This window comes from Sorex fumeus, unplaced genomic scaffold, assembly GCF_029834395.1.
Source record: "Sorex fumeus unplaced genomic scaffold, SorFum_2.1 ptg000051l, whole genome shotgun sequence".
Taxonomy (NCBI): Eukaryota; Metazoa; Chordata; class Mammalia; order Eulipotyphla; family Soricidae; genus Sorex; species Sorex fumeus.
Window position 1 is genome coordinate 19301877 of NW_026606108.1, and position 12982 is coordinate 19314858.

At 43.3% G+C, this 12982-nt stretch overlaps 1 protein-coding gene and 1 non-coding gene across 3 annotated transcripts in view; one reads left to right on the forward strand and one right to left on the reverse strand.

Annotated features, from left to right (window-relative positions):
- TNFAIP8 (TNF alpha induced protein 8) overlaps positions 1-10954 on the forward strand; it is a 124777-nt gene extending 113823 nt beyond the window's left edge. For both annotated transcript variants that reach the window (XM_056124523.1, XM_056124522.1), the window contains exon 2: positions 9044-10954. In XM_056124523.1, coding sequence (XP_055980498.1) covers positions 9044-9609 — 566 coding nt within the window. In that variant the 3' untranslated portion in view covers positions 9610-10954. The remainder of the gene's footprint in view (positions 1-9043) is intronic.
- Positions 3078-3184, reverse strand: LOC130033253 (U6 spliceosomal RNA). Its single transcript, XR_008793954.1, has one exon. It is a non-coding gene; the product is annotated as a U6 spliceosomal RNA (small nuclear RNA).
- Positions 10955-12982: the final 2028 nt, after the last annotated feature.

The following is a 12982-nucleotide window of genomic DNA, read 5'->3' on the forward strand; positions in this document are numbered from 1 at the left end:
CCATCTCTGGAAAGATAACCAAAATCAAAAGAACATTTGTTGTGTCTGGGAAGCCCGCTCAGAGGGTGGTACTGGCAGTGGGTGGCAAAGCTAAGAAACTTTTTACTTTATGTGTTTGCTTTCTGAATTTTGGAGAATGTAAAGGTATTACTTATTTTCTTAATGAAAGTTTTAAATGTTTGCAGATTGCTCAAGGTTTTCCCTGGAAATAAAGGCAAGTGGTGTGGATCAAGCCCAGTGGTGTGGATCTACCTTTATAGATTCTGTCTCTTTCCCAAGAGAGACTCTTATATCCCCTTTTACTCTATATTAAGCCAGATACTATTAGAACTTCTCATACCTTTAAAAGGAAGCCTCTGTTCTGAAATTCATATGGTGCAATATAAATCTTAAGAGAAATGTTGTGTTGGACATAGCTGGGTTCAAGTTCATCTCTTCTACTTACCGCCTATGTGACCTTAAAAAGAGAAGTTAGGACTGGAAAGATATTACAGCAGGTAAGGTGCTTGTCTTGCATGCTGCTGACCCAGGATTGATCCCCAGCATCCTCTGTGGTCCCCCGGGCACCACCAGGAGTGATTCCTGAGCGCAAAGTGAGGAGTAACTTCTGAGCATTACTAAATATGGCCCCCAAACCGGGGGAAAAAGGCAAGTTAATTTCTCTGTGTTTTTTTTTAAGTGAGTTTTTTTTAAGAGACATTTTATTTATTTATTTATTTTTATTTTTTTGCTTTTGGGGCCACACCCGGCAATACACAGGGGTTACTCCTGGCTCATTCACTCAGGAATTACTCCTGGTAGTGCTTGGGGGACCATATGGGATGCTGAGAATCGAACCCGGGTCGGCCGCGTTCAAGGTAAATGCACTACCCACTGTGCTATCGCTCCAGCCCCTCTCTGGGTGGTTTTTGAGAGGTAGGAGAGTGGGAGGATGTGTTGGGCCACCCTGGCAGTGTTCAGATATTTGTGGTTCTAGGAATTGAACTAGAGTCTGACTTAGACTATCAAATAGGAATGTTTCTCCCCCTTGGTGGTTGTGATGCTTCCATAAGAATGAAGAGCCTGAACTATGGTGAAAGTTCTCCATGTGTTCTCATGACTATAAACCTTTACCTCTGATTTTGGATAATCACAGAATCCTTTCTTAGCCCAGAACCTCTCCTAATTATTATGAATCTGACATTCTATAAGATTCACATCCAAGCATCACTAAACTTTCTTCCAATCCTGACATTAATGAGCCTGGGACTGACAGATACATCATCAGACTTTCTGCCAATATTTCTCCAGTACCTGCAGCATATTGACCAAACACCATAGATGGAGTCCAAGATGGAGTTAAAGGAGATAATACTTAATTTGAAAATTATCACTAGCCTGGGGAGATAGCTTAAAGGGATGGGGACTGTGTCTGGGATGCTTCAGGCCCTGAGTTTCATCCATAGCACTCATACCCGCCCACCCACCATTGGCACTGGTGACTGCCAGCTCTGCCTAGGACCACTAGGCCTACACCACCTGACTTACCACATGGAGTTGCCCCTAGGCCCCTTTGGACTTCTGGGGAACCCCAGATTTTTTTTTAATTTTTAAGTAACAAAACCCTCCGAAAGCTGGGCCATAGGGCTAATAAAGGGCACAAAGTTGAAGCCAAATTCATGATAGACATTCCATAATCAAAGCCACAAAAACAGACTGAGATCACAAGGAAAAGGAGGCCTTGGAGGGTATTCTTTAGGACATGAACACTGAAAAACCAAGACATGAGAGAGATAAGAACTCAGTCTGTGCAATTAAGTCATGGGTTTTGAACTTCTAACCCTCCATGTGCAGTGAGAGTAAATGAGGGAGTGAAACTGGATGTGTGTGTCCAATATGAGGTGGCACACTGCTGGGTCTTCTCAGATTTATTTTCATTCATTGAGTCACATGTAAGATACTGAGGAAGGATGCCCCACTTTACACATAAAACAACTATAAAGTTCAAATAAATGAAATTGCGCACACATTGACCATCCAGAGCTGGTGACCTATAGCCTTTGTCAAACTCTGTGGTTCTTTTGACTTCTGCCCTTTGGATTTCTGACTCCCAGGGAGACTTTCGAAACTGGAGCTGAGATGCTTAGACTGTGTGTTGAAATCTTGTGGGCCCATGGGTTTCTCTCTGGCTCTCTTTTTGGTTCATTTCTATTCCAGCTCTTTTAGGGTCCATAGCTCTGCAAGGATGTGGACGCTGTTTCTCTGCTTATACGGTAGGATTTGATTCTGTTCTTTGAGGCTTGATCCTTGTAAACAAGCTATGCTTCCTAGCAGAGTCCTAAGGCACATCAGCCTTGCTAGCAGATGAACACCTTTTAAAAAGGGGGCCATTTCCTGGTGAAGTTTTCACATATATTAGATTTTTGTTAATGTCATTGTGGAAAAGGAAGTAGACCAACTGAACTATGTGAGGCCTATTTTCAAAAACCCATCTGGCAGTTTGCATTTTCTCAGCTCCCTCTTTTTTTTTCTTGGCTTTTTTTGGGGGACAAAGTGAGGGACACACCCAGTGATACTCAGAGTTTCTTCCTTGCTCTGCACTCAGGAATTACCCTGGCGGTACACAGAGGACCATATGGGAGGGTGGGGATCAAACCCAGGTCGGCCACTTGCAAGACAAACACCCTCCCTGCTGTGCTACCACTCCGACCCCGTCTCAGCTCTCTCTTACTTCCAGGAGAAATGGATTAATTTTGACCAAATGTTGTTTTATCACAGCACCACCATGCATTTGAAGCTCAGTTTGTGGAGCTCTGTACACAAACCGGAGAGAAAGCCTAGCATGAGATTTCTCTGTTATTAAGGATCATGTACCTTTGGAACAAGTCTGGAAGTATGCAACATTAGTCTCATCTGTGGACAGAGAAGCCAAGTCTCAGTAACATTCCTTAGCAGTGTGGCTTGTTCATGGAAACCAGTGAGGCTCCAAATTTAAACTTTTATAAATCCACCCAGAGAAAATGTTTATAAGTTCTCTCATTGGTACATAAAGTTGCCTGCTACAGTTCTTTCACTTTAGAGTTGTGCTTTTTTTTTTGTTTTGATTTTGTTTTTTCACAAATTTGCATGTCATCCTTGTGTAGGGGCCATGCTAATCTTCTCTGTATCGTTCTAATTTTAGTATATGTGGTACCGAAGCAAGCACTAGAGTTGTGTTTTAAAAGTCTGTGTTAACAACACCCAAAAGGAGAGAGAGAACACAGGGGATTGCCCTGCCACAGAGACTGGGGGGATGGGGGTGGGAGGGATATTATCCATGGTGGTGGAAAATGGGCACTGGTGGAGGGATGGGTATCTGATCATTGTATAATTGAAACCAAAGCACAAAAATTGTAAATCTACAACTTTAAAAAAAATAAAATAAAATAAAGGGGAAAAAAAAAGTCTGTGTTAAAGGGCATGCTTTTAAGGAAGGTGAATTTATGACTGTCATGCACATAGAAAATGGACTTGCCAAAGTTATATTGATATTATGAACTAGTGAGGAATCTGTAAAATTAGGAATTGGTTCAAAAAAAGAGTCCCAGGTGTGACATGGGTCAAAAGGATTCAAGGAGATGAGTCAAACAACAGATTGCATATTTTGCATGTGTCTTGCCCTGGTTTGATCCTCAGTACCACATGTCCCATCCCCCATGAGTCCCTGGGTATGGTTCAAAAAACAAAAAAAGGAAAATGAGGGATCAGCTGCACCTGCCCAAAATGATATTTATGAACAAATTACATTTGCAGTAATTTGATTTCTGAGTGGGCAGTGGAATCACTAAGTAAAGAGCAATAAAGAAATCACAACCCTTAGAACTCTACTAGAAAGCCCACAGAGGTTTGCCTTGCATGCAGACAACCCAGGGTTGATTCTCCTTACCATATATGGGTTTCCCAAGCACAGATCCAGGGGTAAGCCCTGAGCACTGCCAGGTGGGGCCTCAGAACAAAACATCAGAATCACCATTGTTCCTGACATTAACTTTTTATTGCCTTTCAAGAGCCTGTGCAGGTAGTGGAAGATCCAGGGTGTGGGACTAAGCTTGTCTGTGCAGATGGACACTACTAGCTTCATAGTAGCCCACTGGTGCCAGGAAAATTGTCCCCCGCCATATTTGTGTCTCCCACTGGTTACAAGCATGCAACGGTGCTCCTCTAGTCTGTGATCTTATGTTTCAGCTCTCCATTTCTATGGCCTGAGCCCCTTTGGGGCCGTGAGGGGGGATAAGGACCCAGACTTGCCTTTTCTCGCTGCATAAGCCTGCTTGCAGATCACTGCCATGGCCATTGCTCAGATCCTTGGTGACAGCACCCAGCTTCTGCAGCCTGGGCGTGCAGTCTCAGCTGGCTGTGGCCCTCTCCTTCCTTTCCCTTTCTCTTGATTTGTTGTTCCTCCATCCTGTTGAATTTCCCACTCCCTGGGGTTTTAAGTGTAGAGGTTGGTATCACAGAACAAACCCTCAAGGATTCATCCCAGGCTTCTCTCTGAAGTGGTACCAACCTCAGTGTGAGGAGAGCAGCTCTAGCCTTCTGGACTTCTGTGGCATGAGTCATGGTGGCTAGTGATCACTCTGTTATGCACCCCCCACCCACCCAATTGTCTTTTCACTCTCCATTTAACTCTGAAGTTTCTCAGATGCTAAGAGAACCAAATTTTTACTGCATCTGCTTAGCGAACAGTCTAGAAATTAATTTCTTTTTCCCATCTTTCCTAATGTGACTCCACTCCACCCATTTGAAGTAGACAGCATTCCCAAGAATGTATGTGTGCATCTGTGGTCGCCATTTCAAAATTTCAATTGTAACACATTTGATGGGTGAAGAAATGATGTAATTGCTGGTGAGGTGATCAAGTGTATTAAAGGTTGTATTAGTCTTTTTACAGTTGGGCTATACTATTGGGGAATTTTTGTTATTTTCAGAAAATTAGAGTTTTTGTTAGCTAGTGAAAGTTTGTTTTTAATCTTGATTTTTCCTTGTATTCAGAATCATCATATTTTGCCATCAGTATTAATCTCCAAATTTATAATAGTTCATGCTAAACCCAGGAGTCCCTGAATATTGCTGATAATATAACAAAAGTAGACATAGTGGAAGAACTGTAAGATGAGTACATGTAAATTAATATTTATTCCTATTTCTAGAATAAACAATCCTCAGTCATTTTAACAGTATGATAATCCTTTGTACATTTTTTATTTATGGTAGCATTTTCATAAGTCAATAGCTTATTTTCAAACATAAATGAATTAATATTCACAGATAAAACATTGAATCAGTACTTCTAGTGCTTTCTCCTGTAAGAACAAATCATTGAATCAATTCTTCAGTGCTTTCTCCTCTAAGAACAAGTTTAAAACAAATAAAAGCATTTGTTTAAAACAAATAAAAGCACCCCCTTCTCTCGTTTTGCAGGCCAGTTTGTATTCATCAAGAATTTCCCCCTCCCCTGCACCCCCCTTAGTTTTTGGGCCACACTGGTATGTTCAGGAAATCACTCCTGTTTCTGCTTGCACTCAGCCATTACTCCTGGCGGGGCTCAGTAGACCATATGGGATTCCAGGGCCTAACTCAGGTAGGCTGTTTGCAAGGCAAATGCCCTTCCGACTGTACGATGGCTCCAGCCCTATTCATAGAGAATTTCTTAAATATATTGAAGAGAGGAAGAGATTGATGTTTACACCCACGGGAAGGCCCAGGTACCCCCGTGATGAGCCAGGTGATGGAGTGATGTGGTGCAGACAGTTTCTGTCCCCAAAGAGCTTAAGTTCTGGAAACAGGAGAATTCAACTTTAGGCAAATGAGGGTTTTGGGAATGGGAAATATAATGTTAGCAAATACTTTCAATAAAGCATCATTTACATTTTCAAAAGCCCTGGCTGCTCTGTGAGAATAGATTGGCAAAGGCTTGGATGAAGCTGGTGTGGATTGAGAGGGAGGGAAATGGACAGATCTTTGAGAATTGTGGGCAGGTAAGATGCAAGGCACTTGGTAATGACTGAGGGAGATGTGGTGTGGTGGATGACTCACCAGACTCCAACTAGAGCCTTGAAATGGAAGAAAGTGCTTTAAATTAAGATACAAAGAATCCAGAAGGAGCATTGGGAATGAGGGCGGGAGACAACCAAGGATTCAGTCTGAGACATGGTATATTTGAGATGCCTGCAGATAGCCAAGAAAAACCTTGAGTGCATGTGCCAAATGAGTCTGGAAAAAGAGGCCAGGGCTGAGTTATGACAAGGGTAGTCGTTGGCACAAGGGTGGTGTCTGAAGCCTTGGGAGGGAATGAGGTCATCTGGGGGTGAGGGTAGAGGGAAGAAGAAAGACTGGGGCCAGGACTAATTCTGAGATACCCAGACCTTTCAGGGATTTGGTAGAGGATGTGGAACTGACACATGAGCCTGAGCAGGAATAGTAAAATGCAGTTAATTTGCAAGGGAAAAAAAGCCTGTTTCAACATCACACACCACACCATCCTGGCCAGCAACTCTCAGCTGCAAAACCTAGTTGGCAGCAATGAAGCTGTCACTAATGGTAGAAAAGAAATTCACTCTGTGTGTGTGTGTGTGTGTGTGTGTGTGTGTGTTGCACTTGATTCTCATTTGAAAATATAACATTAATCCGGAGAATAAAGTAAAATCATGAAGCCGCTGCTGAGTTTTTCAGAAAAGAGTCTGAGGTTCCCATGGGACAAATGTGAAAAGTAGAGGTTCATTTCTTTGTCTTGGTTGAGGGTTGGTGCTGAGGGCAGGACAGAGTTGTCTTGCTTAGTTGCAGCAAGTGCTGCTGCTGGCTTACTCTTGTGGGGAGCTGGTACTACACCATTGAGTTTTTGTCTTGTCTTTGGGTTTGAAATTAAATTAAATGGGTCATTTAGATTCAATGAGAACAGTAGCTTAGAGAGGTGCAAATTTGCAAATCTAGCTTGAAAAAAAGGAATGTTTTGAACTCCTCTCCCTCTTGTACATCTGTTTCACTATGGGCTGTTTTCATCTACTACATCAAATCCTGGGCTGGAGAGATAGCACAGCGGGTAGGGCGGTTGCCTAGTATGTGGCCGACCCGGGTTCGATTCCTTCGCCCCTCTCAGAGAGCCTGGCAAACTACCGAATGTATTTCGCCCACACAGCAAAGCCCAGCAAGCTACCCGTGATGTATTTGATATGGCAAAAACAGTAACAATAAGTCTCACAATTTGTTGTGAGACATTACTGGTGCCTGCTCGAGCAAATCGATGAACAATGGGAGGACAGTGCAGTGCTACATCAAATCCCAGATGCATTGTTTGTAGACCCTAATACATTAAAACAAAATTAACCCTTCAATGTTACATGAAATCTGTTCCTGAAATCCATTTTCACTCTGTCTGAAACTTTGGGGGGCTTCCCTTCATATATTGATCAGAACTTGTATCTTACATTTCATAGTGGAAGATGATTCCTATCCTTAATATATGGTAATGTTAACTGCTCATGCATCATTTTATTTTTATGAAAACTCTTGTTTGTGGATTAATCTACCCACCTTCTTGCAAACCACAGGAGTAGAAGTGGACTCCTACTTCCATGCCAAAAATCTCAAAGAAATCAGAAGCCTGCAGCACAAAGCTGGCCACAGTTTTTCACTTTCCTTTTCTTTCTCAAAATAAATTTCACTTCTTCTTCTGCAGTTTCAGTTCAGGTTTCAGAAGCTTAATTATTGACATTTGTCAGGACACAATTTCTAAGTGAAGCAAGACTTTCAGGGTGATAAAATCACAGCCGTTCAGGGTGTGTGGCCCTACACTGTGGTTACTCATTAGCAGCCATCCTCTTTTCAGTTACCCACATCAGCAGCTACTTGGCCCCGACTTTCTAGTCTGTGTCCCAGTTCCAAAGCTAATGTGGTGGCTCCACCTTGATGGATCACTCTGGCAGGCTCTCCTAACCTGGATTAGGGAGCAGCTGACCGTTTTTCTTTTTCTTTCTGTTTTGTTTTGGGGCCATACACAGCAGCAATGTTCAGGGCTTGCTCCCAGCTCTGCACTCAGGAATCACTCCTGGTAGATTAGGAGGACCATATTAGGTGCTGGAACGCAAACTCGGGTTGGCTGCATTCAAGACAAGCACCCTATCCACTGGACTGTCTCTCTGAGCCTCTGCTCTCCATATTAGAAATATTTTGAGTGATGCCCTGAATCATTCCTTCACATCCTGTTCAGTCTTTGCCATTACTGTATCATTACTGTATCACTCACTGCTCTTCAGCATTTAGGTCTAAGGGCTGCATATGTGCATTTGCAGAGAGAAAAGCTACCCCCCTGGACCCCAAGTTGGAGTGACCCCTAGAACCCAGCTCTGAGCACCCAGGAGGAAAGGGAGAAAGCAGAACTGAAGAGAAACAACTTTCAAAGGACACCAGGCACAAAATAGGAAATTTTGCTCAAGAAGTGGTTTGGGAGTGAACATTTTTACTGCCTCTGAGCTGGGAGGGTCACAGAGTATTTCATGAATATTTAATCCCTTCAACTATTATGTCTTGGGGGAAAGGGAGAGCATCGTGGTTGGGCAACACCCAGCAGTGGTCAAAGCTTACTTCTGGCTCTGCACTCAGGGATCATTTGCAGTGCTGGGATCAAACCCAGGTCAGCCATGTGCAAGGCAAGTGCCCTGGCTGCTGTACCGTCTCTTCAGTCCTGAGTTTGCTTTAAACCTCTTAAAAGTTATGACAATCTAAAAGTAAACTCTCAGCACCAGCTTTCCCAGAGTCCATTGTTCATGAAGCACATTTCCTGCATTCAGTTTGGCTCTCTTGTCAGACTGTGTAAAAACGCAAAGGAGACAATGTCATTCATCAGAAATCACAAGTAACAAAAAGTTCTCTAAGGGATTAATGCCAGTAGGTGGGAGACAGCCATACAGTGAAGAGAAGGACTTCCTGAATAATCTGGTTTTGAATTTGCTTTTCACTGATATTGACTAGTTTTTTTTTCTTCTTACTCTCTCTCCTCTTCCCCTAACCCCACCCTGTATATTTTCAGTGGCCACAGATGTCTTTAATTCCAAAAACCTGGCCGTCCAGGCACAGAAGAAGATCTTGGGTAAAATGGTGTCCAAATCCATCGCTACCACCTTAATCGACGACACAAGCAGTGAAGTGCTGGACGAGCTGTACAGAGTGACCAAGGAGTATACCCAGAACAAGAAAGAGGCCGAGAAAATCATCAAAAACCTCATCAAAACCGTCATCAAGCTGGCCATCCTCTACAGGAATAACCAGTTCAATCAAGACGAGCTGGCACTGATGGAGAAATTTAAGAAAAAAGTGCATCAGCTGGCCATGACGGTGGTCAGTTTCCATCAAGTGGATTATACCTTTGACCGCAACGTGCTGTCCCGGCTGCTCAATGAGTGCCGGGAGCTGCTCCATCAGATCATTCAGCGTCACCTCACCGCCAAGTCCCATGGACGGATTAATAATGTCTTTGATCATTTTTCAGATTGTGATTTTTTGGCCGCTTTGTACAATCCCTTTGGGAATTTTAAGCCCCACTTACAAAAACTTTGTGATGGTATCAACAAAATGTTGGATGAGGAGAACATCTGAGTACACATGCAAATGTCATGACTGCTCGTGAGGTCTTGGAAGATGGAGCACTGCTGATTTATGAAGGAGAAAGGAATTTCTGAGCAATGACCCGTATGGAGGCCTTTATCCCATTCACTTGTCTGACATTAATGGTGATGTTTTCTGAGGCTCTTTGTATTGTCAGATATACTGGCCAAGAGCTTCCTCATAGTTGTGTTTGCAGGCTGAAAACCTGGAGTTATACCTGAAAAAGTCCTTTTGGCTTCAAACCTCAGAACATCTTCTTTGGTGTGTTGGTTGTGTTGGTGGCACATTGAATATTATATGTACAGAACTATGTATTTTGGTTTTCTTATATTTCTTCCTATGGACATGTACCTCTTTTTAGAAGCAATAGCTTTCTCCTGCTGTCATTGTTCTTTTTGCAACAGTCTCATTTTTAAGCCTACCTTTTGTTAAAGATTTTGTCCTTGACATTCAGGAATCAAGTCTTAATTGTGAATTAAGGTAGTCAAACTGAACCCATGGAAAAAGAGAAAACTCCTTCTGTGAAATCGTTATTGTAAAAACAACTTTTTTGACATGATGAATAATGTTGATTATGCTTCTGGACTGGAGAGATAGTTTGATAAGTATCTTGCAGGTAGGATGCTTGCCTTGCATGCAGCCGATCCTTGTTTTATTTCTGGCACCATATGGAGAGAGACTCCTGAGCAGTGCTAGGAGTGATTCCTGAGCACAGAGCCAGGAGTAAGTCCTAAGTACCACCAGGAATGATCCAGAAATCATACACATGAACACACACAATACACACAACACACACACATGTGCGAGTGCGCGCGTGCGCGCACACACACACACACACACACACACACACACACACACTCTGGAATCAAGTTTTTTCAGCAGTGCCAGGAATTGAACCTAGGGCCTCACACATTCAAGGCACGTGCTTTAATGCTAAGCCATATCCCTGGCCTGTGTTCCTTCTTTTTAGTACCAGCAATTATACTTCCCCAAAATGTGATAATTTCCCCAAACCATATTGGCACGTCATGGCCCTAGAAGGCTTGCTGAGAGCTTAACTTTCATGTTATCTTTAAACATTTTCTGATGAAATCTTAATTTTCAATATTCGTTTCAAGTGTAACAGAGAGAATCTAGATAATTCCTGATATTGGAACAGTAAAAAGTGGTGTTAAGAATTATAAATTAATCATTTGGTAGGAGATTTACCAAAATTATTTAGGGGGGTGGGGGAGCAAAAGGGAATAAGGGATATTGCTGCAGAACATGAAGATAATGCATTTCAATGTTTAATATGGTTTGATGCATAAATAAAGAATGTCACTTTTTTATTTAACTTCTAAGGTTTTTGCTGTTTTGATGAGTAAACAAAAAATATTACCATTCTAAGCAATTTGTTGCTTCTGTATAACCTTGTGTGAATGATACCAGCATTTACTTGTCTTATAAAAAAATTAAAAATGGAAATCTCTTGGTCAACTGCGTCACTTTGGAAATAACAGATCAATCACAAGCATAAAATATTTGCATTGTCGCTGTGATTTAGTGCCCTCTTTTGCCTTGAGTTTGCATATCTCTCAGAATATTGTCATTGCAATGTTCCCCCAAGTAAACATGTCAGAGGTTGACATCTTTCACCACCACTGCCTTCCGCAGCCCGAAGAATCACTCTGGGTGAGATCCTAATGTTCTTGTCTAAAACACGGAACAGAGGCAGGGAGTATTTCCCTGTTCCTGTTTGATTTCATTCCTAAAACCAAGATGTGAACTGAAAGTACAGTTCTCACTTCCCAGAACTAATTGGTGACAATTGTTAGAACGGAGTGATGGCATAAGGTGAAGACATGGAGCCACCCCTCCCCCACCCCCCACCCCCGGCCCCCTTGACTCCACATCCTGCACAGCTGGGAGATTCGTGCCATAGCCTTTCTTGAATAGCTCTGCTTTCTTCACACAGTTGAGAGACAGGTGTGTTCTCTTCTCTGCCGGGTTGTCCCCAGTAAGGGTGTAGGAAATAGAGGTCTGGGCTCTTGGGAGTTGATTCTTGAACTTCTTCAGCTTTGGACAGGATCAACAAGAGAGCTGTTAGGTCCTCTGGGCACATTGGATGATGAAGTTGTACTCTGCAGGGTAGCAATCAAATGTTAGGTAGGGCAGGGAGAGAGCCTCATTTTGTGTCACAAATTCCTCCTTCACAACTCTGAATGGGCAGAGTTGTGAAGGAGGAATCTTGTTGCTGCTGTGTCTCAACTGCATCTTTTGAAGGGAACCCATCTCCTTACAAGGATCATCACAAAGTCCTCATCCCCCAGTTCTCTTTGGAAGCAGTGAGATTCCCCTTTGCATGAAGTTAATTGGGAGCAAAAACTGAAATGAATCCAAATGTGGTGTAGGTCAATCTTTCTGAGCCACTTGGGGGTCTGGTGAACCCATTTTCGGGGGTTGGGGTTTGTTTTTTTTTTTGGAGGCCATACTTTCTATGCTCAGGGATTACTCCTAGCTCTCATGAGTGTAATGAGGGACCGTAGTGTGGTGCTTACAACTGAATGTGGTCAGCCATGTGCATGGCAAAGCCTTAATTACTGTGCTATCTCTCCAACCCTGAACCTTTTTAAAATTGTGTCTTTTTACTTTTTTGTAAAGCAATCTTAAGATGTCTTGTGATTGAAATTATTGACTTTATGCTAATGACTTCTCTACAAACATTATGGGTTAGTATAATAGATGTCCCTTAGCCCTGGGACCCGCATGCCTGGGTTCCTCTGCCAGTTCTTTTATGCATGAGGCCCGTCCGGATGAGTGGAGAGTGGTCCCAGCATGGCCATGGCTGGCTCCGGAGGTCCTTAGCTGCTGGGGCTCTGCTCGGGGGGGGGGGGGGGGGGGGAGAGAAACTCAACCCTCCCCCCTCCAAGGGGCCCCTGTGAGGACAGCCAGGCGTGGGGGCAGGAGACTCTGCGCTGTTCTCCAGGAGCTGGGTTTTATAGTCTCTGCGTCTTGATCATTGATGGGACCAACCTGGCGCTGGCGGCAGCTGGTGAGTGTGACGCTTACCTACTGGAAATGGGGGGAGTCTGGGTGGAGAAGGCCCAGTCCCAATCCGAGTAGGCTTAGAGACCTCAGCCCTGGGACCTGCATGCCTGGGTTCCTCTGCCAGTTCTTTCATGCATGAGACTGCAAATGCAGCCTCGCAGCATCTTATTTTTTCCTTTGGAGAACCTGGCAGGCTACCAGAAGTATCCTGCCTGCTCGGCAGAGTCTGGCAAACTTCCTGTGTCGTACTCAATATGCCAAATACCAGTAACAATGATGCGTCTCATTCTCCTAATCCTGAAAGAGCATTGAAATGGCTCTTTTAAAATCTCAG